Source organism: Engystomops pustulosus, chromosome 10 (genome assembly GCF_040894005.1).
Source record: "Engystomops pustulosus chromosome 10, aEngPut4.maternal, whole genome shotgun sequence".
Taxonomy (NCBI): Eukaryota; Metazoa; Chordata; class Amphibia; order Anura; family Leptodactylidae; genus Engystomops; species Engystomops pustulosus.
This window is the reverse complement of record NC_092420.1, coordinates 3,656,040-3,681,561: the sequence shown is the minus strand read 5'-3', so window position 1 is coordinate 3,681,561 and position 25,522 is coordinate 3,656,040. Positions and strand designations below refer to the sequence as shown.

Below are 25,522 nucleotides of genomic sequence, written 5' to 3'. Positions count from 1 at the left end.
AAATTGCTCAGAATTGGCAAGTACATGCACTGCAGAAACTACAGTCACCAGCAGATCAACCAGAAATCAAATATATAGAACGCTACTGTAGGCTTCAAGAAGCTGTTTGTATTCTCCTATGGCTATTTTCTAGCCAAGTATCAAAGGAAGCACAGTACTATGCCAGATGAGATGACACTGAGTTATTGCCTAATAGAAATCCAACCCCTACTGAATTTTGCCACTTCAGCCTTTGCTATGGATATGTGCGCCACTAAGCGCAGAACACAGCGGTCGCAAGTCCCACTACAAATTGCTCAGAATTGGCAAGTACATGCACTGCAGAAACTACAGTCACCAGCAGATCAACCAGAAATCAAATATATAGAACGCTACTGTAGGCTTCAAGAAGCTGTTTGTATTCTCCTATGGCTATTTTCTAGCCAAGTATCAAAGGAAGCACAGTACTATGCCAGATGAGATGACACTGAGTTATTGCCTAATAGAAATCCAACCCCTACTGAATTTTGCCACTTCAGCCTTTGCTATGGATATGTGCGCCACTAAGCGCAGAACACAGCGGTCGCAAGTCCCACTACAAATTGCTCAGAATTGGCAAGTACATGCACTGCAGAAACTACAGTCACCAGCAGATCAACCAGAAATCAAATATATAGAACGCTACTGTAGGCTTCAAGAAGCTGTTTGTATTCTCCTATGGCTATTTTCTAGCCAAGTATCAAAGGAAGCACAGTACTATGCCAGATGAGATGACACTGAGTTATTGCCTAATAGAAATCCAACCCCTACTGAATTTTGCCACTTCAGCCTTTGCTATGGATATGTGCGCCACTAAGCGCAGAACACAGCGGTCGCAAGTCTCACTACAAATTGCTCAGAACTGGCAAGTACATGCACTGCAGAAACTACAGTCACCAGCAGATCAACCAGAAATCAAATATATAGAACGCTACTGTAGGCTTCAAGAAGCTGTTTGTATTCTCCTATGGCTATTTTCTAGCCAAGTATCAAAGGAAGCACAGTACTATGCCAGATGAGATGACACTGAGTTATTGCCTAATAGAAATCCAACCCCTACTGAATTTTGCCACTTCAGCCTTTGCTATGGATATGTGCGCCACTAAGCGCAGAACACAGCGGTCGCAAGTCCCACTACAAATTGCTCAGAATTGGCAAGTACATGCACTGCAGAAACTACAGTCACCAGCAGATCAACCAGAAATCAAATATATAGAACGCTACTGTAGGCTTCAAGAAGCTGTTTGTATTCTCCTATGGCTATTTTCTAGCCAAGTATCAAAGGAAGCACAGTACTATGCCAGATGAGATGACACTGAGTTATTGCCTAATAGAAATCCAACCCCTACTGAATTTTGCCACTTCAGCCTTTGCTATGGATATGTGCGCCACTAAGCGCAGAACACAGCGGTCGCAAGTCTCACTACAAATTGCTCAGAATTGGCAAGTACATGCACTGCAGAAACTACAGTCACCAGCAGATCAACCAGAAATCAAATATATAGAACGCTACTGTAGGCTTCAAGAAGCTGTTTGTATTCTCCTATGGCTATTTTCTAGCCAAGTATCAAAGGAAGCACAGTACTATGCCAGATGAGATGACACTGAGTTATTGCCTAATAGAAATCCAACCCCTACTGAATTTTCCCACTTCGGTCTTTGCTATGGATATGTGTGCCACTAAGAGCTAAACACAACGGTAGCAAGTCCCCCTGCTAATTCCTCACAAAATGGTAAAAGATGCAAATTAAAATAAAAAAAGTAGAACGTTATTGTAGCCCTAAGAAGGGCTGTTGGGTTCTTTGAGAATCACTCCTGCCTAACAGTAAGCTAATAGAACACCCTAACGCTTTCCCTGAGCAGCAGCAGCTCTCTCCCTAGCGGCATCCAGAGACAGAATGATCCGAGCAGCGCGGCCAGCGGCTAGTCTATCCCAGGGTCACCTGATCTGGCCAGCCAACCACTGCTATCGACGTGTAAGGGTACCACGTCATGCTGGGTGGAGTGCAGAGTCTCCTGGCTTGTGATTGGCTCTGTTTCTGGCCGCCAAAAAGCAAAACGGCGGGAGCTGCCATTTTCTCGAGCGGGCGAAGTATTCGTCCGAGTAACGAGCAGTTTCGAGTACCCTAATGCTCGACCGAGCATCAAGCTCGGACGAGCATGTTCGCTCATCTCTAATAAGGACATAAAAGAGAAATGACTAGAAATATCATAGGGGGCTCAAGGTGCAGACAAAGGTGCACTGGAGAAAAGACAGCAAAAGTTTCACTGTACAGTTGCAAAAAGGCAAAAAGGAAAGAAAAAAACCACACAAAAATAAAGATATATGTCCGCAGGGAACCTGTCATCATAAACCTCCATTATAAACCTCACAAAATACCTTAGAGCCGGTAATATAGGCCGGCCAATGATTCTTTAGAGGTTTCCGTATGATTCTGCTGTGCCGTAAAAACATCTTTATTTTTTCTCAATTGAATTATGAGGGAGGTCTGGAGAGTTCTTGGATCCAGCCGTGCTCTCCCCGCTTCCTCTCTGTCATCTAACCACCTAGGTGCACAACCACACTGTCCCTCCACCCTGCCCTCATCTCCACGTCACTGCCTGCCCATACCCAATGGCGGTAGTCCTCAGTTCACATTGATGCACGTCCTCCTAGCTCTTCATAGTGCAGTGTGCGCACATTACAGGTGCATTGCGCATGCGCTGCCATTGGGAGTGAGCTGGTGGTGACGTGGGGAACAGGGCGTAGTGTACTGAGGAGATAGCTAGGAACAAGCAGGCCGGCTTCAAAGATACAGGGGCACCATGCACCACGCATGCATCATCAGGAATTCTGCACTGAAATGGGTGTCCCTGTGTACAGTCGGGCCGTGTGCCACATTTATCATGCAGAGTACGACAGAAATGTCTACCACGCCCTATGTTAGAGGTGCACCAAAAAAGTTGGTGCACTCTATCGGGGCAGTGCAGGAGGCATCAGATTCATGAAGAACGTGCACCAGCAATAGTAAATCTGTTGCCCTCTGTACAGTTTGCACAACTTTTGATAAATCTGGCCAGTGTATTTAAAGGGTCTGTCCTGTTTTGTTGATGTTTATACAAAGGGAGTCTTTACAACCTTTTGATCTTTATTTATTAAAATTTTTCAAAATGGTGAAAAAGTTTTGATTCAGAAACACCCATTGCTGTCCATGGAGTCCTCCCTTCCCTCTGTGATTTACTCACTTGTTGTTGTAAGTTTACTAAATAAAGATGAACATCGGCCCTGTTACGGTGAGGGCCACTCAAGCTTTCTTGCTATGGATTTTTTGGGCTTCACTGTTTATATTGTTTATATGTTGATAAATTGGACATTTTGGGACATAGGATGCCTAACATGCTTTTGATTTTGCCTTTTTGTTTGTTTTAAATGTTTTCTAGGGAAATGTAGATAATTAGAATTTTTATATTTGTAAATTTTTTTATTTATATATTTTTTACTTTTTACCTTTATTTTTAACTATCATTTCAGGCCTTCTATGGTTCTTCAACATGGATTCTTATCGCTCATTAAATATACTGAAATAAAACTGTAAATATGCGGCTTTTGTATTACTGTCTGACTGCAGCAGACTGTAATTTAGATTAAATACAACCAAACTTTGAGCGAATCGCTCACTCACGTGGAACCATACAGGTATGAGGAGAAGAACTGGTCTGTGAGGTCCGGTGCTCGGATCCCAAAGAAGGGCTGGCGGGAGACCCGTGATTAATTCCAAGAGAAAAGTAGATTTAGGACCGGCACTCCATACGGCTAAAAATGTTGAACTTTAATACAAATCCATTAAAAGTACAGTACACATGGCGTTGAGCCAAGAGACCTACGCGTTTCGAACGTAGAAATAAGGTTCTTAGTCATGGTCTAAGAACCTTATTTATAAGTTCGAAACGCGTAGGTCTCTTGGCTCAACGCCATGTGTACTGTACTTTTAATGGATTTGTATTAAAGTTCAACATTTTTAGCCGTATGGAGTGCCGGTCCTAAATCTACTTTTCTCTTGTAATTTAGATTGCTTAATGGCAGGCTCTTTTTAACAGATTCTCAGTTATTCTCGGAATGTATTGGCTCCCTCTGATGACATCACATAGGGCGCCAATCGGCATCCTTGTAATGCACTGTTAGGGGCTGAGGTTGGGTTCAACTGCAGCATCTTTAGGTTAACTGTCGTGATTAATGCCAGTAGTTAATCACCCCCTTACAGAACAGGCACAGAAAAGTTTTGTGGGATCCATGTCTGGTTCACCTTAATGAATGTGAGGATATCCACGTTGCTTGTGGACAGGTGGATCCTCTTGACTATCATAACACTCCCAGTGGTTCTGAACACACACTACAGGGCAGGATAGCACTACAAGGACTACAAGGTATAGCGGGCAAGCTCATGCCATGTGTCCAATTTTCCCACCAAGTAATTGTACTGGGAACACCAACCCTTCAGTACAAGTTGTTCTGCATCCTAGTACTATGTGCCATATCTGATGCTGGTGAAGGTCTAGTATTCACTACCTTGATTGTAAAGTTGCTCCTGTGAATAGCTTGCACTGATACATAAGTCCTAAAAGTGCTGTTGTCAGTGAATAATACATAGATCATAGAGGTGCTATTGTCAGTGTGTAGAGAAGAGTAACACCTTGATTGTAAATGTACTTTTCTCTGTGAATAGTGTGCCTTAATACATTAATGATACATGTGCACCATGGAGAGGATGTGTCCTCTCTCTGTCTGCTTCGAGTTCCTGTGGTGGAAGTAGGGACCAGGACAGGTAGTGTGTACTGGTAGACCCTAATAGTCCACACAAACCTTAGGCATTGATCAACTACATGGCAGACATGTGCATTAACTTCAGTGGGATTATCTTTGCCTCACTTATCCTCAGTTGGAAGTGCAGAGCCCTCCACCTCATCCTCTTCAAAGTAGAAAAGCTGTTTTATTCACAGGTCATGGAGAAGTCACTCATGCTGTTTAAAGACTCTCCTAGCTGGGATTCTGTGGCCCATCCACCTGCTCCAGTAGAAGAAAGTGAGTTACAATATTCCTAAGAATTTTTATTGGACGATAAGAGTGTGGGCAGTAGACTGTCAGAAGAGACCTATGATGATGATAATGATGAGACACAACTGCAAATGGCTGGGGCTTTCTGTTATGTGCAGACTGAGAAAGATGGGCTCAGTGGTAGAATGAGTGAAGGAAGGGGTCCTAGACCCGAAATGGGTGAAAGTGATACTTTGACTTTGGATGAAGAGGTGGTGGCCATGAAGCCACAGGCAGCCAAAAAACCTGGCTAATCTTACCACCATTGTGGCTCAACAGTCTCAACAAGTTGCTATTCAAGGTCAACAACTTGGACAAATCACCGCCATTTACCCAGCACCAGCGTCCAGTACCCATGGTACCTTCTGTTACTACGGCTGTCTTGTCAACTTCTGAACCCAGGCTGTGTCATTCTTTACCAAGCAAATATAACGGTGAGGCGCTTCATAACCCAGTGCTCCTTACACTGATGCCTTCACAGTTTGCCACAGAACAGGCAAAGAATTCTGCTCCTTCTTTGAGGATCAGCCTGGACATCTCCTGCCAAGACCGCACTGCTGAACCTGGGTCAAAGAGACTCCTCTGTTGGAGACTACGTGGTCCAGTTCTGTACTTTAGCCTCCAAGCTGGATTAGAATTATGCATCCTTGCTTGCTAAGTTTAAAAAAGGACTGTCTGGTCAGATAAAATATGCCCTGTCTGCAAGGGACCTGCCATCTACGCTGAGTGATCTCATCTCTCTGGCCACTCAGACTGACGTCAGGTTTACTAAATGCTCTGTGGAGTAATGTCTGGAACAACTGCAAGTCAGGACCCAACATCTGCCCAGCCTGGCTCTAGTCTTCCAAGGCTACCTCAGCCATCTTCCGTGTCTTCTGCAGAGGAGCCCATGCAGGTAATGTGCCAGCCCGGAGCACTTCCTTTAATTATGTCCAGTCCATTCAACGCGTCTGGGAAACCCACGCACCTAGGGTACTTGGGAGAAGTATCCCTAGGTAAGAACAAAACTTCTACACATCTAAACATGCCTGTCTTATTCAGCTCTAGGACAGGTAATCAGGGTCAAGTCTCTGCCTTTATAGATTTCAGCTCTGCAGGAAATTTCATGGATGCTGCCCTGGTCTCTCAGCATCATCTTCCTGTGGTCCATCTCGAGAAGCCGCTGGTCACCTCCTCTGTCAGTGGGCAGATTCTCTAGGACCCAGTCCGGTACCGCACTGAGCCCCTTTGTCTGCAAGTGGGAGCCTTGCACAAGAAGAGACTTTGTTTTTCTTGCCAACCTGGTTTACATTGTCTGTTTTTCTGGGTCTTCCATGGTTGCAGTGCCATGCACCTGTGCTCAACTGGCTGACCGGTGAAGTTCTGCTCTGGGGACTGGACTGCCAGTCATGCAGCTCGAGGGTACCTTGCCCCGTCTTCATGTCTTCTCTGATGTCCTCCAAGCCACTGGTGGGTCTCCCGCTCCATATAGGGACTTTGCTGATGTTTTATCAGAAAAGCAAGCAAAGACTATGCCACCGCACCGTCCTTACAACTGCCCTATAGACCTATTGCCGGGCAGGTCCCGATGGGGTTGCGTGTATCCTCTTTCTGTGCATGTAACTGTGGGTTTGTCTGCCTACTTGAAGAACCTTCAGAGAGGAAATTCTCTTCTCCTGCCAGTGCAAGATTCTCAAAAAGGATGGGTCACTCCACCCCTGCACAGACTATTGTGGCCTTAACAAGATCACCGTGAATAACCGCTACCCATTGCCGTTGATCACTTACCAAACTAGACCTTCGTGGGGCGTATAACCTTATCCATATCCGGGAAGGCGATGAGAGGAAGACCGTCTTCAGTAGTCGAGATGGGCACTTCAAGTATTTGGTCATGTCATTTGGGCTCTGTAACGCTCCAGTCCGTCAATGACATTTTTAGATATGTGTCATATATCTGTGTCGTGGTCTACCTCGATGAAATCCTGGTGTTCTCTACCAGTCCCACCAGTCCCACATGCGGCAAGTCCTCAGACGTCTAATAGCCAATTGCCTTTACGCCAAACCCGAGAAGTGCCAGTTTCCTCAAAAGAGTCTTCTTTTCTTCGGGTACAACATCTCTGACAAGGGACTTCTGATGGACCCTCACAGTACTTCAGTGGCCTCGTCAAGTAGGACTACGTCCTATTCAGAGGTTCCTGGGCTTCACTAACTACTACCAGCAGTTTATACCGTATGTCTCCTCTCTCGTGTCTCCCATCGTCCCGCTGACTAAGAGAAACGCTAACCCAAAGCTCTGGCCTTCGACAGCTTTCTCCAAGTTGAAGTCTGCCTATGCTTCTGCTTCTCTTCTCAACTGCCCTGATACGGAGAGACTGTTCCTGCTAGCCGTTCTCACCCAGAAATGGCCCAAAGGTCAATCCCTCACTTGCAGCTTCTTCTCCAAGATCTTCTCTGCCACATTGTGGAATTATTTCATAGGCAATCGGGAGCTTCTTGCCATAAAGCTAGCCTTCGAAGAATGGCGTTATCTGCTGGAGGGAGCTCATCATCCAGTGTGTATCTACACAGACCACAAGAATCTCCTTTATCTCCAGACCGCTCAGCGTCTCAATCCTCGACAGGCTTGTTGATCCCTTTTCTTCTCCCTATTCAACTATATGATACACTTTCATCTTGCAGAGAAAAATATTAAGGCCTTCTCTCTTGCCTCTGATGTAGTTGGGGAAGAACTAGTTCCTCCTGAACCGTTTTTCTTGCTGCTCCAGTGGACCTTCAGCAACTTCCGACCTACTCTGCGGAAGAAGATACTGACTTTGTGGCTGGGCATCCATGGGTGCAGCACTCTGTCGCTATCATTTCCCGGTTCTACTGGCGGCCAGATCTGGTCAAGGATGTACTGAATTTTGTGGGCTCCTGCACTTCCTGTACCCGAAACAAGCCATCTGGTCTTAAATCAGCTTAAATGGCAATGGACTTTAACACCAATCTCCCATCTTCCTTGGGTAATACCGTCATCTGGGTGGTAACCGAACGCTTGTTCGTGTTGCCAGCTTGCCATTCACCTACATCTTTGGGCTTATTTCCCCCCTTTCCCCCCGCATATTGTATCAACCGTGGGGTCCAGGTGTTTCCCGGTTCTGGAGTTCTCTGTGCAGAAAATTGGACTTTCCTTCAGCATATCACCCTCAGTCTAGGATCCTAGGCTTCTATCTCCAGCATTTAGTCTCCACCCGACAGGACGACTGGTCTACTCTGCTGCCATGGGCAGAGTTCTCCTACAACTCCCTGGACTCTGAGTCTGCCGGTGCAATACCTTTATTTGTTGTGTATGGGAGACATTCACGTCCACCCCTACCTCTCTCAGTGTCTGCTGATGTCCCTACCGTGGAAGAGTTGGTAGAAGACTTTAAATCCATCTGAGAAACAGACTCGTCAGTCTCTGCTTCGGGTATCCGCCGCACCAAAATTCAGGCTCATAAGAAATCCAGGGCTCCTTCCATCTTTTCTCCAGGAGACGTAGTGCGGCTGTCCTCCAGGTATGTTCAGTTAAAGATCCCCAGTTACAAACTGGGTCCACATTTCCAGGGACCCATTTCTCATGCCCTCTGAACTCTCTACCATCTGCTCTTTACACCCAGTTAATGATTGCATTCCAGGCGGAGATAAATGTGAGTTTCTGGTTTCTACTTACATCACCTGTGTCCCTGCGCTTAATCCTCAGCACCACATAATTCCATGGGTGACCTCATTCACCACCTGGAATTGCCGACCACATAACAATGTGGAACAAATATGCAAGTAAATAACAGTATCTCCATGACTAAAATAAAAATAATGATACCACAGAGTTATATTTCCCAATGCAGTAAAAACAGAACAGTCAGAAAATACCTATGAGTCCTGAACGGATACTAGATGTTGGATTGCCACACAATAACAACAATACAAAGGTTTTGGCACAGAAACGGAAATAATCAGATAAGAAGACACTTAGTCGAGAGCGGTACAAATCCCAATATAAAGATAATATCAAGGGATATAAAGATGTAACAAAATAAGGGAAGCCAGACCAAGTCCCGCACTTATCACCTCATAGCCATTAAATATGCACCAAACAGATCATCTCAACAAATCTTTACCAGAAAAGTCCTGGGTCAGATCGTCAGACAAGGATTTGGATTGACATGTCCTATATTCAACCAATAATTCAGGGCATGTCGCTTACTTTTTGCATCAGTAGATAATGAAGACAGAGGTGTCCTATTGCTTTCAAAGGGAAGTAATCTTTCCACATTTTTACTTGCCAAAAACATTGTGTCATGATCCACCATGTAAACTGACCTTAACAGTCTGTGTAATTCCAGAGAAGTCATGTGGTGGTTATTATTAGTCTACAAAATTCTTCTCTAGAAGCAACTATTAAAACTGATGTCCTGAGACACAATTACATTATTCCTGGATGTGCGGAGAAGAGGTTTGGGTATTCTGTTGCTTATGCTCCAGGGAGAATTGATGACATATAAGGCGAGGAACGCTGTTAGCATCAAGTAATTGTATCTATCAAGGTTTACACACATATTCCGTCAAATTCTTCAAACTTTTCATTTACAATTTTATTCACTTTTGAAAATTCTCCAGACTCATGAAGAACCAAACATCCATCACCAGCATTCTTCTCCTGAGTCCATCTGATAATGAAAAGGTCATCCATGTCCTCTTCATCTTCTTCCTCCTCATCTACCTGATGACTGTCTCCATCAACTTCCTCATCATCCTTCTAGTTGTTACTTGTGCTCATCTTCATACACCCATGTATTTCTTTCTTGGTAACTTGGCTTTCTTGGACATGTCTTATTCATCAGTCACTGCTCCAAAGTTGCTCTTTGCTATGAGCACCAAACACTGGTCCATCTACCTCCAAAACTGCATAGCACAGATGTTTTTTGTGGTATATTTTGTGGGCTCAGAGGGTTTCTTGTTGGCCTCCATGTCTTATGACCGGTTTGTAGCCATCTGCCGTCCTCTCCATTATTCTCAGATCATGTCTTGGAGTAAGTGCTCCCAGTTGGTATCTTTGGTTTGGTCTTCTGGTTTTTTTGCTCCCACCATTTTTGCCTTATGTTTGAGAAGATTGACCTTCTGCGGTCCCAACCTCATCCAGAATTTCTTTTGTGATCTTCCACATTTGCTCCTGATATCTTGTACTGATACAACAATCAATATTATAGTCATGCTAATTGTAGGCAGCGCTCTTGGCATTGTTGCCTTTATTACAACGTTTTACCCCTATGTCAGAATATTTAGGGCAGTGCTCAGAATTGGCACCAGTGATGGGAAGAGTAAAGCTTTCTCCACCTGTACGTCTCATCTGACTGTGGTGTTCATATTCTATTCATCTGTAACTTTTATCTACCTTGTCCCAAACACAAGTAATCTCCTTACACTGAATCGAGTGGTCACTGTGATCTACTCACTGATCACCCCCTTACTGAACCCCTTAATCTACAGCCTGAGGAGTAAAGACCTGAAGGCCGCACTGCAGAGAGCGTTACACATACACCGGCTGCATCCAGTCACCGCTACAAGGAGATGAACTTTTCCATAGGAGAGTCAGGGCATAATATGTATATGAGGGGAGGGGCTTTACTGTGTAGTCAGGACATGATATGTATATCGTAGTATTAAGTATTAAAGACACAAGTCCATCAAGTCCAGCCTTTAGGAAATAAAAAAAATGTATTTTCCCCTTAACGCGAGATATTTTTGCTTTCCAGAAAATCCTCCAGGCCTGTCCACCATACCAACCTCATGTGGCAGAGAGTTCCATAGTTTCACTGCTCTTACAGTAAAGAACCTTTGTCTATGGAGATGGTAGAACCTCCTCTCCACTAGGCGTAGAGGATGCCCCAGGTCTATGGTGATGGTAGAACCATCTCTCCTCTAGGCGTAGAGGACGGCCCTGTCTATGGTGATGGTAGGTCCCCCTCTCCTCTGGGCGTAGAGGATGCTCCCAATCTATGGTAATGGTAGAACCGTCTCTCCTTTAGGCGTAGAGGATGGCCCTGTCTATGGTGATTGTAGAACCTCCTCTCTTCTAGGTGTAGAGGATGTCCCCTATCTAAGGTGATGGCAGAACCTCCTCTAGGTGTAGACTGTAGAGGATGCCCCTATCTATGATGATGGTAGAACCTCCTCTCCTCTAAGTGTAGAGGATTCCCCCTCTCTATGGTGATTGTAGAACCTCCTCTCTTCTAGGTATAGAGGATGTCCCCTGTCTATGGTGATGGTAGAAGCCCCTCTCCTCTAGGTGTAGAGGATGCCCCCTGTCTATGGTGATGTTAGAACCTCCTCTCCTCTAGGTGTAGAGGATGCCCCCTGTCTATGGTGATGGTAGATCCTCCTCTCCTCTAGGTGTAGAGGATGCCCCTGTCTATGGTGATGGTAGAACCTCCTCTCCTCTAGGTGCAGAGGATGCCCCCTGTCTATGGTGATGGTAGAACCTCCTCTCCTCTAGGTGTAGAGGATGCCCCCTGTCTATGATGATGGTAGAACCTCCTCTCCTCTAGGTGTAGATGATGCCCCCTGTCTATGGTGATGGTAGAACCTCCTCTCCTCTAGGTGTAGAGGATGCCCCTGTCTATGATGATGGTAGAACTTCCTCTCCTCTAGGTGTAGAGGATTCCTTCTCTCTATGGTGAAGGTAGAACCGTCTCTCCTCTAGGTGTAGAGGACGGCCCTGTCTATGGTGATGGTAGAACTTCCTCTCCACTTGGTGTAGAGGATGCCCCCTGTCTATGGTGATGGTAGATGACCCTCTCATCTAGGCGTAGAGAATGGCCCTGTCTATGGTGATTGTAGAACCTCCACTCCACTAGGTGTAGAAGATGCTCCCAATCTATGGTGATTTTAGAACCATCTCTCCTTTAGGCGTAGAGGATGCCCCCTGTCTATGGTGATGGCAGAACCTCCTCTAGGTGTAGAGGATGCCCCCTGTCTATGGTAATGGTAGAACCGCCTCTCTTCTAGATGTAGAGCATGCCCCTGTCTATGGTGATGGTAGAATATCTTCTAGGTGTAGAGGATGCCCCCTTGTCCTGGTCACAGGCCTAGATATAAAAGCATCTTTGGAGAGATCCTTGTACTGTCCGTTCAGCTATTTGTACATTGTAATGAGGTCTCCCTGTAGCTATCTTTTTTCTAAATCCCAAATTTTGTAATCTGTTGTTGTATTCTTGTCCTACCATTCCCCTTATAATCTTGGTCGCTCTCCTCTGCACCCGTTCCAGCTCTACTTTTATACACTGGTGCCCAAAACTGTCCACAATATTCCATGCGTGGTCTGACCAGTGATTTGTATTAGGGCAAAACTATGTCCTCATCATGACAATCTATTCCCATCATTTTATTTGCTTTAGTAGCAGCCGCCTGGCTCTGGTCACTAAAATTATGTTACTATCCACCAATACCCCCAGGTCTTCATAGATGCCAATCAGATTAGTCTAACAGGACCGATAAATCCATGCTGATGGTGGATTATAAGGTTATGTACAGTGAGATACTGCAGGATAGAAAACACCTCAAATATTTTCCCCACAGCAGAAGTTAGACTCACAGGTCTGTAGATTCTACGATCGCTTTTTGATCCTTTTTTGTATATTGGTAAGTAACGGTCTGTCTTTCACAGTACATAGTTCATGCAGAACCCGGGGGTGTATTCCATCTGGGCCCGGTGATCTGTCTATCTTAGTGGTTGTGAAGCAGCACCGTACCTCTTCCTGGGTTAAACTGTTGACATTCCACAGAGAATTTACATAATTTCACCTCGTGCCTTCCACCAGGGGATTCTTAAGACAGTTGAGAAGACGACATTCAGTTGATTGGCCTGTTCCTCATCTTCTTCCACCATGACTCCCATGTTATTCCTCAGAGGGCCCACACTCTCCATTTTTAGTTTCTTATCATTTATATACTTGAAACATAATTTGAGATTATTTTTGCTCTCCCTGGCAATATTTTACAGCATGTATCTGCTTTTTACAGGATTTATTTTTCTGTCTTTAATCCTATAACACCTCATCGTTACCTTTGTGTTTTAGCACCTTAAACACCTTTCTCGCTTATTATTTTCCTTACAAGACCAGTTACCACATTTGCTTTTTCTTGTTCCTCTTATGCTTTTTCCCATATGGTTTGTGTTTCTTGCAGGCCTTTTTTAGATTGTGAAAAAGTCCAAATATTCGGGGGTGCTTTTATCTTTGAGAACATTGGGGCAGATTTACTTACCCGGTCCGTTCGCGATCCATCGGCGCGTTCTCTGCGCTGGATTCGGGTCCGGCCTGGATTCATCAAGGCAGTTCCTCCGACGTCCACCAGGTGGCGCTGCTGCGCTGAAGTTCCCTGAAATGCACTGAAGTTCACGATCCTATCCTGGTGAGTGCAAGCTCCGTGACACAATTTCCTTTTTTAAATGCAGAGGTTTCTCCGAATCCGTCGGGTTTTCGTTCGGCCACGCCCCCCGATTTCCGTCGCGTGTATGCCGGTGCCGATGCTCCACAAACCGATCGCGTGCGCCAAAATCCCGGGGCAATTCAGGTACAATCGGCGCAAATCGGAAATATTCGGGTAACACGTCGGGAAAACGCAAATCGGGCCCTTAGTAAATGACCCCCATTGTCCCAGTTTATGCCTATAAGGTTTTCCCTTAGCTGCTGAAAATTTGTCCTTCTGAAGTTTAGAGTGTTTGTTTCCCCTCCACTAACGCTCTTAGTAAAGTGTAACATAAAATCAATGATATTGTGGTCACTATTAGCCAGGTACCCCCCAACATGTAATTTTGATTAGGATAAGGTCCAGCAGTGCCCCTCCTCTTGTTGGCTCCAGGACCAGTTGTGAGAGGTAATTACAGGTCCTGCTACCTTTCAAGGACCTGCAAGTTTCTGCAGGTCACCCATGATAAGTACTTCCCTGAGCTTTAAAGCCATATCCATTTCACTTATCAGCAGTTCCTCGGCTGCCTCCATTATATTTGTAGCCTTATAACAAACCCATAGTAATATTTTATTTTTATTTTTCCCTCCCGTTAGCTCCACCCATCAGGAGCCTCCCCCCTTTTTTATTTATACGATCATTTGTAGGCTATTATTTATATAGACTATAACCATCTATAGTAACAGCCCAGTCATAGCTACTGTCCAGCCATGTCTCGCTGATACCCACTATATCATATTTACCCTCCAACATTAAGATGAGGGGATCTTACTGTGTAGTGAGGACATGATGTGTATACGGGGGGGGGGGGGGATTTGTTTTATTAGAGTTAAACAAGAACACATAGAATTGTATATTGTTTGTACCATAAATAAAATAAATTAAAGAAGAACTAAAAATTCCTCCCTGTCCAAAATCGTTCTGTAATAAGAAGAGGTATATACCTCAAAACTATATAATGAAAGGGAATCATATGCATCACAATAGCAGCTCTGACTATGGATCCCGGGACAGAGAGCAGGACCCGGGAAGACCGTGCTAATTAATCCGTTGTGTTACTGTCTCCTGAGCTCGGATCCCTGTCTCGCGGTGTGGTGTATTATGTGGTGCCTTAAACATGTCATCCATTTGCCCTAAACTGTCCTTAGGGGCATATTACAGTGACTGGATGAGAAAAGATGAAACTTGGAAGGGACTGACCCCGGGGCCCCTGAGCTAAGACAACTGGAGACCTTCTCACTTGATTTTGGCTTTGGAAGCCCCTGCCTTTTGTGGAGGAAGGTTCATTGCCCAATCCTGATGGAGGCTAAGAGAGTAGGCTCACAGCTACTATGTGCACTCGTCCTTGCCGCCGGAGTTGTGCGGCCCGCGGCTGCGAGATCTCGGGTCCAAAGTCGGAGCTACTGCCCTTGCACAGCACTCCGGCTTCACGGACAAGGCCTTGCAGCTCCTTGTACCTGCGCGCTGAAGATGTCTGGGTAGGAGGATCAAAGAGGCTACTGGGGCTACTGGGGCATTTGTTAGATGCATCTACCACCGGATAGTACCTACTATCTACCTTAATGGGTAGATCCGTAGTGGTAGGTTTCCTTTAAAGGGAATGTTCAAGTTTGTATGTATCTCCTTCTATTAGTAAAGTCTATCAGTAATATGCAATATGTATACATAAATAAATCCATTTTTATGCATGTAGTCTGCCATTTATTTTTTTTCTTAGGCCTCAACCTACTTAAAATGTAAAAAATGTAAAAATGTTATTATTTATTTATGATTTTTCCTTATTCCCCCTCCCCCTTGACCACTATGGCATTCTTAGGTATAATATATGACTCTGTGATTGGTGTTTTATGCCCATAGTTTGTCACCCTTGTCATATACCTCTATCATCTGCTCTAATTTGGGGGGGGGGGGGGGTTTGGTCCAATCAGTGTAGCAGAATGGGATTGGCAGATAATAATTTGCTACGGGTAATGATTGTCAGATGGTCCTGTCTTTGGTCATAATGAAATAGGCACATCCAGGGGGATTTAGTGAAATTTAATTTCTTATCACTTTCTGTAAAAATTTAATGAGTTTTCGTAAGCTGCGGTTTAAGGACCATAAATTTTTTTTGCATGCTGCCTTAAATTTTTTTGCAGTTTCTTTTGGGGACACATAGAGCCAGGTAACACATAATAAAAGTTTAAACATTTATTTTCATTTTTAGTTTTATTTGGGGTTAAAATTGAAAAAAAACACTTTTTTTGCAATTTGTAGTACATTTTTATTTTTAGTCTTCAAATAGCTCAAAATTAACTTTATAAATTAATTCCCTATTTTCTTTTGTTTTAATATTTTTTTGTGTATGTGTGTTTTTGCTTTATATGTCCCCCATGAGGTCATAAAAGGCCTGAAAAGGCTCTAGTGACCGGGCATTTTTATTGAATTTTCGTAAGCTGCGGTTTAAGGACCATAACTTGTTTTTTTGCGTGCTGCCTTAAATTTTTTTGCAGTTTCTTTTGGGGACGCATAGAGCCAGGTAACACATAATAAAAGTTTAAACATTTATTTTCATTTTTAGTTTTATTTGGGGTTAAAATTGGAAAAAAGGCTTTTTTTACAATTAATAGTTCATTTTTATTTTTAGTCTTCAAATAGCTCAAAATAAACTTTATAAATTAATTCCCTATTTTGTTCTGTTTTAATATTTTTTTGTGTATGTGTGTTTTTTGCTTTATATGTCCCCCATGAAGTCATAAAAGGCCTGAAAAGGCTCTAATGACCGGGCATTTTTAGTGAATTTTCGTAAGCTTCGGTTAGGGGCTAAAACTTTTGTTTTTGTGTGCTACCTTAACATTTTTAGCAGTTTTTTTGGGGGACGCATAGAGCCAGGTAACACATAATAAAAGTTTAAACATTTATTTTCATTTTTAGTTTTATTTGGGGTTAAAAGTGGAAGAAGGACTTTTTTTGTAATTTATAGTACATTATTTTTTTTAGTCTTCAAAATAACTCAAAATGAACGTTATTAATGAATTCCCTATTTTGTTTTGTTTTTAAATTTTTTTGTGTATGTGTGCTTTTGCTTTATATGTCTCCCATGAAGTCATAAAAGGCCTGAAAAGGCTCTAGTGACATTTTTAGTGAATTTTCATAAGCTGCGGTTTAAGGACCATAACTTTTTTTGCGTGCTACATTAAAATTTTTTGCAGTTTCTTTTGGGGACACATAGAGCCAGGTAACACATGATAAAAGTTTAAACATTTATCCTACATTGTTTTTTAAATTTTCAAAATAACTATAAATGAACATTATTATTGAATTCCCTATATTGTTATGGCCGTTTTGATATATAAGATTATGCATATATGTATAATATTTATGTACTATAGTCTTGGGCAAACAGGGCGGCTATGGTGATGTTTTTGTTATGTAACGGGGGATTTTTTTTATTACATGGGGAAATGGGAATATATTTTAATGAATATTTTTTTGTGCATGTGTGTTTTTACTTTATATGTCCCCCATGAGGTCATAAAAGACCCCTGGGTGACATCTTCACTGTTTTTTAATTTTCCTTTTTTTTCTCCTTTTATCTATAAGAGCCCCAGTTACAGGGTGAAACGACCACCTGCGACTGGTCTTTCTGATCAGCGCTTGGCTGGGTCTAATTAGACCCAGCAGCTCTGATTAACCCCTTTAGACCGTCACGTGACGGGTCTATAGAACTGCAGCGCGATGCTGTAAGGAGTAAAGAAGAGAGAAGCGGTAATTAACTGCACCTCCCTACTCCCTAAGATCTCTGGTGTCTCTGACCCGATCTCTGCAGCTCATGCCCCTAGTTTCTGTATTGATATGTGACATAGCCTTTGGTGAGAGGTATTTAAAAGGTTGTCTAAATTGTCTGAAGGTTTATCACCTCCATCAGGATGAATTTGAAGTGGTCTGTTTTTGTCATGGCTAAGGCCTCATGTTCTACATCCTACAAAGTTATGTCTTTGCCTCAAAACCTTCGACAATTTATCTTTGATGCTTTGGTCGTCCCTAATTTGTAGAATATGATCTTTCAGGTATCACTTAAAGACACTACTGAGAACATAGTTATAGTGGTTGGTAGCCCGGTTAGTAGGAGATGGGGAACATTGTTGGTCACAAGTTTTGATGGAGATTATTAACAGCACATGGGTTCTGGTAAGTGATATAAGTCAGAAGATTCCATAAAGCGGAAAAGAAGAATTTTTCAAATAAGATACAGATCAGGAGTGAAGGAGTTTTAGTGTGACATCAAAAGAAGGGAAGGTGAGAGAGAGAATAGGAGGAATGACCTGGAAAGTGAAGGTGATAGGAGTATGCCAACACTTGCCTATTCTTAGCTCTGGAGCAGTGAGAGAATTGTAGGCCACCATAGGACAGAGCAGCAGGACAAGCAGAGTCATCCTGCTGGATCCATGTTCTAGCGAGGGCTATCAATTTTAGAAAAAGGTCATGAATGGATTCCAGTTTATTGTACACTTATCAGGCGTTCCAGAGGTTATATTAAAAAGGGTAATAGATGGAATGAGAGGGACAAAAGGACACACTGATTATTATTGAGGATTGCATGTGTTCTGTGAGTAATGGAGTGGGTGGAATTTTAAAAAATGGGGAGAGATATCTAATCCACTATTAGAAGAATATACAGAGAAGGGAGATAGTTTAGTAATTTATGAGATAGAGTCAATGGGGCATATTTATCATACTTTGGCGCTCGTGCGCCAGCGTATGATTTCCCCGGCGCTGCATATTCACAGCAGGATACCTCAAGAGGCTTCTGCCTCTTGATGTATCGGGGTAGACGGCTGCGCAGCGTTTATCCTACGCCAGGCAGGCGGCGGCAGCAAGCGCGCAGGCGTGGGGACAGTAACGCCCCCCTTTGCGCCCTTTCACGCCCTTTCACGCCCCTCTGGCGTGAAGGTGGCGGATTGGGGCAAATAATCGCAAGTGCTAGAAATAAGCTGACGTGGCACAGAGGTCCTGATAAATGTGCCCCAATGAAAGGATCTTCTACACTAACAGCAATATAAACAGATACACAAATATAATAATACTACCAATCAGATAGGAGGTCCACCTAACCAAGAAGAAATTCCTGAAAAATCTGGTAAATACTGGGTAGAAATCCACTGCCATGCCTTATCTGCCAGATGGAATCCACCAAGATTTGACCCAGAATTTAGGTCATATTTCTTCTTTTCTCCCTGAGTAGACAACACTGCCTGTAGAGAAAGATCACAGCGAGATCCTACTAATTTCATTTGGAGAGGAAATTTTCCTTTTTTTTTTCTTGGTAGCAAAGGTATAGCAAGATCTGCCAGTCACCCTCTATCTACAGCACTGGACATAACTAGTCTACTAGATATATCCTACAGACAGAAGCATGGAGGATCTTCACTGGTTAATATTAGGCTACAAAATGTTATACTAAAAACAAACATAAAAATTAGAGTCTTGAGACCTGATTACATTATTTCGGGACGAGTGGAGCAGAGGTTTGGGATTTTGGTGTCTTCTGCTCCAGGGAGAACTGATGGGATATAAAGTGAGGAACGCTGCATCAATCATTGATGTTCACACATATTCCACGAAATTCTATTAATCTATTTACCATTACTATTATTACATAATAATATTTTCATGCCAAACTAATAATGAACCAAACATCCATCAGCGTTCTTCTCATGAGTCTATCTGACAGTCAGGAGACCAACTATATCCTCATAATCTGCTTCCTCCTCATCTACCTGATGACTGTCTTCTCCAACTTCCTCATCATCCTTCTAATTGTTACTTGTGCTCATCTTCATACACCCATGTATTTCTTTCTTGGTAACTTGGCTTTCTTGGACATGTCCTACTCATCGGTCACTGCTCCTAGGTTGCTCTTTGCCATCATCACCCAACACTGGTCCATCTCCCTCTCAGAATGTAAAACACAGATGTTTTTTGTGGTTTATTTTGTAGCATCTGAGTCTTTCTTGTTGGCCTCCATGTCCTGTGACCGGTATGTAGCCATCTGCCGCCCTCTCCATTATTCTCAAATCATGTCTTGGAGCACCTGCATTTATTTTATATCTTTTGTTTGGTCATGTGGTCTCTTTACTTCCATCACTTTCACCTTATGTTTAAAAAGATTGACCTTCTGTGGTCGCAAACTCATACGAAGCTTCTTTTGTGATTTGCCTCATTTGCTCCAGATTTCCTGTACTGATCCTACAATCAATGTGCTAGTCTTAATGGGTGTAGGTGGTACTCTCACCATTGTTGCCTTTGTTACTACATTTTACCCCTATGTCATGATATTTAGGACAGTGCTCAGAATCCGCACCAGTGATGGGAAGAGTAAAGCTTTCTCCACCTGTACGTCTCATCTGACTGTGGTCCTCATATTCTATTCATCTGCAACATTTATCTACTTTGTCCCTAACACAAGTCATCTTCTAACATTGAATCAAGTGTTCTCTGTGATCTACACCCTGATCACCCCCTTAATGAACCCCTTAATCTACAGCCTGAGGAGTAAAGACCTGAAGGCCGCACTGCAGAGAGCGTTATATGTACACCGGCTGCATCCGGCCCCCGCTACAAGGAGATGGCCTCTTCCATAGAAGGAAGTAAGGATAGTTCCATGTGTATTGGGGGGGGGGGTGTTACCATGTATTTAGGAGAGATTTCTTTTAGTAGAATTGTTTAATTTTGAAAACAAAATCACAGGATGAAAATAAATATATACAAGTTACCCCAAAAGTAAAAATAAAGCCCATAGCACAGGACACTTTATCATCCTTTGATGCATAACTTTCCCAGTAATTTATCATGTAAGATGCCGCCTGCTGCTGCTGCTCCTCATGTTTTCTTCTGTTGATACCAGACAGTACAATACAGCAAGACGCAGAGCCGATTCTTTACATAAGGCTCCTCCCCTGGTGCACTCAAAAAGATAATTTGTATGACAATAAAAACTGATTTCTATCTGAAACCGCTGGTATGTCCGGAAGGTTTACCTTCGCAGTGATAATTTTGCTCGTAGGAAGGTCTAGGAGATTTCTGAATTTCTTTGGTGGAGAATGCGGGCAACACAAAATCATTCCTGTTTGCAGACCCCATAACCAGAATTCCGGACCCAGGATAAGTAATCCATAGTGTTATGCATCGTCTTCTGAGCCTGTCCTATGGTGTTACATGGGGCCTTAAAGATGTTCTGGTGAATTGGTTACAGCTTCTCACTCTACATGAACTAAACTGCGCTTAGCCATGTGTTATTGTAAGAGGCTGAAGCTAGGAAGGGTCTGACCCTGGTGCCCCTGAGCTAAGACAACTGGAGCCCTGCTGACTGGCCAGCCCGGTCCTTGTCTCTGGAAGCCCCTGGCTCTTGTGGAGGAAGGTTGATGGACCTCTTCTGGTGAATGGGTTACACCTTCTAAACTGCCCTTAGCCATGTGTTATTGTGAGTGGCTGAAGCTAGGAAGGGTCTGACCCTGGTGCCACTGAGCTAAGACAACCAGAGCCCTGCTGACTGGCCTGCCCGGTCCTTGTCTCTGGAAGCCCCTAGCTCTTGTGGAGGAAGGTTGATGGACCTCTTCTGGTGAATGGGTTACACCTTCTAAACTGCCCTTAGCCATGTGTTATTGTGAGTGGCTGAAGCTTGGAAGGGTCTGACCCTGGTGCCACTGAGCTAAGACAACCAGAGCCCTGCTGACTGGCCTGCCCGGTCCTTGTCTCTGGAAGCCCCTGGCTCTTGTGGAGGAAGGTTGATGGACCTCTTCTGGTGTATGGATTACACCTTCTAAACTGCCCTTAGCCATGTGTTATTGTGAGTGGCTGAAGCTAGGAAGGGTCTGACCCTGGTGCCCCTGAGCTAAGACAACCAGAGCCCTGCTGATTGGCCTGCCCGGTCCTTGTCTCTGGAAGCCCCTGGCTCTTGTGAAGGAAGGTTGAAGGACCTCTCCTAGTGGAAGCTAAGAGTGAAGGCCAGTGTAGAAAGCTTCCCATCGTGTGATTGGATGGAGGCCCTGCAGCTCCTGATTGGTGGCTGGTGTTGGGAGTGCCACAGATCAGGGGGTTGTTTTTATGTGTCTGTGTGACCTTGTTTGTGTTGACTTCCTGCTGATTCTGATTGACGAGGAAATATATCATTTCTTATATGAAGAGAACGTGTCATCTACAAAGATCCATTGATGACACAGTCACAGCCGGCAAAATAGACAAGTCCAGGAATGCTGAATATTTTAATTAAATTAATCTTTTTGTAAACTGGAGTAAAGAGAACAGATTAGTTATAAATGTTAGTGAAAGGAAAGAAATGCAAATCAGAACTGGGAGGAGTCAACCAGATTTTTTGTCAGTAATAATTGAGGGAGGAGATCCTACAAGTATCTGGGAATTTACATTGATAATTAATTGGATTGGAAGTAAATTCAGGTTATTTATATAAGAAAGACTTTTTATTATGTGAATTACGATCAGGAAAGATTATTGGTAAAATCTATGTCTATGTCAAGGATCTGGAAATTAGCAACCTCCACAGTGAATTCAGTGGAAGGTGCCACCTACTTAGAAACAGTGAAAATCAGAATTTGCAACATAACAGTGTGACTGGAGCTTACAAATTATTTATGCTTGAAGGGATTGGCCCCTCCCCAGAGCCCCTGTGTAATCCATTCCTTTTAGTGAGCAGCAGACGTCCTATTTTCCCTAGAATCAGTAGTGAAAGGTTCAAGCTCATTTTTGCCATCTGCTATAACCAATGGCAGATCTTCATATAGGGGGCATGTATGGGTGTCCGGAGGCCTTTGGATTCCAAATGTACCCGCCCCCACCCAAACCCAGGCCCTATATGAAGATCTGCCTGGAGCCGGATCATCATGGACACTCTTGTAACGCCAACGCCTTGCCCCCATATCCTGATATACCCTGTATATAGCCTGCACCTACACCCATATATAGCCTGCACCTGCCCCTTATATAGCCAAGCAGCTTCCATATATACCCAGCATATGCCCCTAATATATGCCCCTGACCCCTATATGCCCCTGGCCCCATATATAGCCTGTAACTGCCCCCGTATATAGCCTGCACCTGCCCCGTATATAGCTAGGCAGCTGCCCCCGATATAGCCAGCTCCTGCCCCCGTATATAGCCAGCTGCTGCCCCTGTATATAGCCTGCACCTGCCCCAGTATATAGCCAGCTCCTGCCCTGGTATATAGCCTGCACCTGCCCCAGAATATAGCCTGCACTGCCCCACTGTATAGCTAGCTCCTGCCCTGGTACATAACCTGCACCTGCCCTGGTATATAGTCTGCACCTGCCCCAGTATATAGCTGCACTTGCCGCAGTATATAGCCTGCACCTTCCCCAGTATATAGTCTGCACCTGTCCCAGTATATAGCCAGCTCCTGCCCCAGTATATAGCCAGCTCCTGCCCTAGTATATAGCCTGCACCTGCCCCAGTATATAGCCTGACCCTGCCATGGTATATAGCCTGCACCTGCCCCAGTATATTGCCAGCTCTTGCCCTGGTATATAGCTTGCACCTGCCCCAGTATATAGCCTTCACCTTCTCCAGTATATAGCCTGCACCTTCCCCAGTATATAGCTTGCACCTGCCCCAGTATATAGCCTGCACCTTCCCCAGTATATAGCCTGCACCTGCCCCAGTATATAGCCTGCACCTTCCCCAGTATATAGCCTGCACCTTCCCCAGTATATAGCCTGCACCTGTGCCCCTGTGCCAGTATATAGCCTGCACCTTCCCCAGTATATCCTGCACCTGCCCCAGTATATAGCCTGCACCTGCCCCAGTATATAGCCAGCTCCTGCCCCAATATACAGCCTGCACCTGCCCCACTATATGGCCAGCTCCTGCCCCAGTATATAGCCAGCTCCTGCCCCAGTATATAGCCAGCTCTTGCCCTGGTATATAGCCTGCACCAGTATATAGCCTTCACCGGCCCCAGTATATAGCCTGCACCTGCCCCAGTATATAGCCAGCTCCTGCTCCAGTATTTAGCCAGCTCCTGCCCCTATATATAGCCAGCTCCTGCCCTGGTAGATCCTTACTCTAGTGTTAGCTTTCTTTTACTCTTACTTATGTTAACGGGTGGTTTTGACCCGTGTCTTAAATCACCTCTAGGATTCCCTAAAAACAGTTATTTATGATCGAATTTGTTTCTTACCTCTTGTTAGGGTTTCTCATTCATGGAAGGATTGATTTTAATATTTCATTTGAGAGCGTACCCTTTATTTTCAATATAAAAATATTGTCAAATTAACCTCAAGAGAATAATATAAACTTTAAAAAGTTTGTTATATTACCTGACTATTACTGAAGGGTTTTAGAACACATTTTTTAAATGTAAAAAATATATATATATATATAATTTTTTTATTATTGTTATTAACTCTAGTAACATCTATGGTGTTACGGGTCAATTTTGACCCATATCTAACTACTTTACAAATAAAAGATGAAAATTATATTAAAATTAATAGCAATAATAATAAAAAGTAGCTTTTCTAGGTCAAACAAACAAACAACAATCAATCAAGCAACTCAAATCAACAGAAATCAAGTACTAGTATTTAGATGCCTGTTTGGCAAAAAGTGACACTTTTTGTGTGTTCTTTGCAGAGGTATCTTTTGCAGGCGGAGCACGATGTGTTTGTCTTTCTGTCCTTATTGCTAGGGCAGACCTGACACCTCTTCCTTTTGGAATCAGGTGGTCTCACTGGGGTTGTGGCTGTTGTGGTTGATGTTGAGGAGGATGGTGGTGATGATGCTCGTTGTGTTGCAGCGGGTGTGGGCGAAGCACTTGTTAAGCTCTGGAGTTGTCGGACCAAGGCTGCAGCGGTTGGGTCTCTGGGCACCCGTTCCCTTTGGTCAATATGCGCCTTGACAAGGGATCTTCCTAGTTCCTCGAGAAACATCCTCTGCTTGTTTTTATTTCATCCTTGGTGAATATGGGTCCACAACACAAATGCATTGTATGCTAACACATCAAGGATGTTGGAAAATACAACCATTGGCCATCTCCTAGTCCTTCGCTGGCAAGTGTAGGTGGCAGTCAGCATGTCCAAGTTGTCCACTCCTCCTTTGTTATTATTATAGTCCAGGATGATTCTGGATTCCTGAGAAGTTCTTGTCCAAGGTCAAATCTGGTAAAATAATTGTCACAAGTAATGTTGTGACCCTGCAGTCCAGTAGTCATATCGAGGACTAAGCGTTTTACTTGGGTTTTTTTGTGCAAATCTGTAGATTCCATGCATAGCGAGTTTTTGCATCACAGGCTGCCCTGATTTTTAGGCCGTATTTGCCTGGCTTATTTGGCATTTATTGCCGGAAGGGACATTTTCCACGGAAAGGTAGAAAACGTTTGTCTACTGTCACCTCTGGCCCTGGGTTGAACATCAGTGGAAGGAGCTGCACCCATTTCTCCCAAACATCCCTGATGGGAGCAAGTTTGTCAGATGTTGTTCTGGTGTCTCTGTTGTCACATCTGAGGACTCTTGATATCATTTGAAACTTTTGAAGTGACATTGTTGCCCGGAAAATATTCCTGCCTGTCGATGCGTCCCAGTGGCCTCATTGCAGGATTTGTACACTCCAGCAAGGAGAAGGCATCCAGGTCATCATGAAGGTCATTCCACATGTTGCCGTGGACTTTTTTTTCTTCAAGGTTTGTCATAGCAATAATGGGGCACATTTACTTACCCGGTCCTGTCGAGATCCAGTGGCGCACTGTCTGACGGGGATTCGGGTCTTCCGGGATTCACTAAGGTAGTGTGCCCGATATCCACCAGGTGTCGCTGCTGTGCCACGGTCCGCCGTAGTTCACCTGCTTCTTCCTGGTGCATGTAAGTGCTTCATCTTGCCACACAAATTATTTTTAAAATTCCGCTGTTTTTCCGAATCTGTCGGGTTTTCCGACAACACGCCCCCTGATTTCTGTGG

The 25,522-nt window shown here is 43.9% G+C and overlaps 2 protein-coding genes across 2 annotated transcripts; both read left to right on the top strand.

Annotated features, from left to right (window-relative positions):
- Positions 1-9,710: 9,710 nt before the first annotated feature.
- Positions 9,711-10,661, top strand: LOC140104670 (olfactory receptor 5V1-like). The gene has a single exon (XM_072128306.1). The coding sequence runs from the start codon at positions 9,711-9,713 to the stop codon at positions 10,659-10,661; it is 951 nt and encodes a 316-aa protein (XP_071984407.1).
- Positions 10,662-19,221: 8,560 nt separating this feature from the next.
- LOC140104669 (olfactory receptor 1G1-like) lies at positions 19,222-20,178 on the top strand. The gene has a single exon (XM_072128305.1). It carries the CDS (start codon positions 19,222-19,224, stop codon positions 20,176-20,178), a length of 957 nt encoding a protein of 318 aa, XP_071984406.1.
- Positions 20,179-25,522: the final 5,344 nt, after the last annotated feature.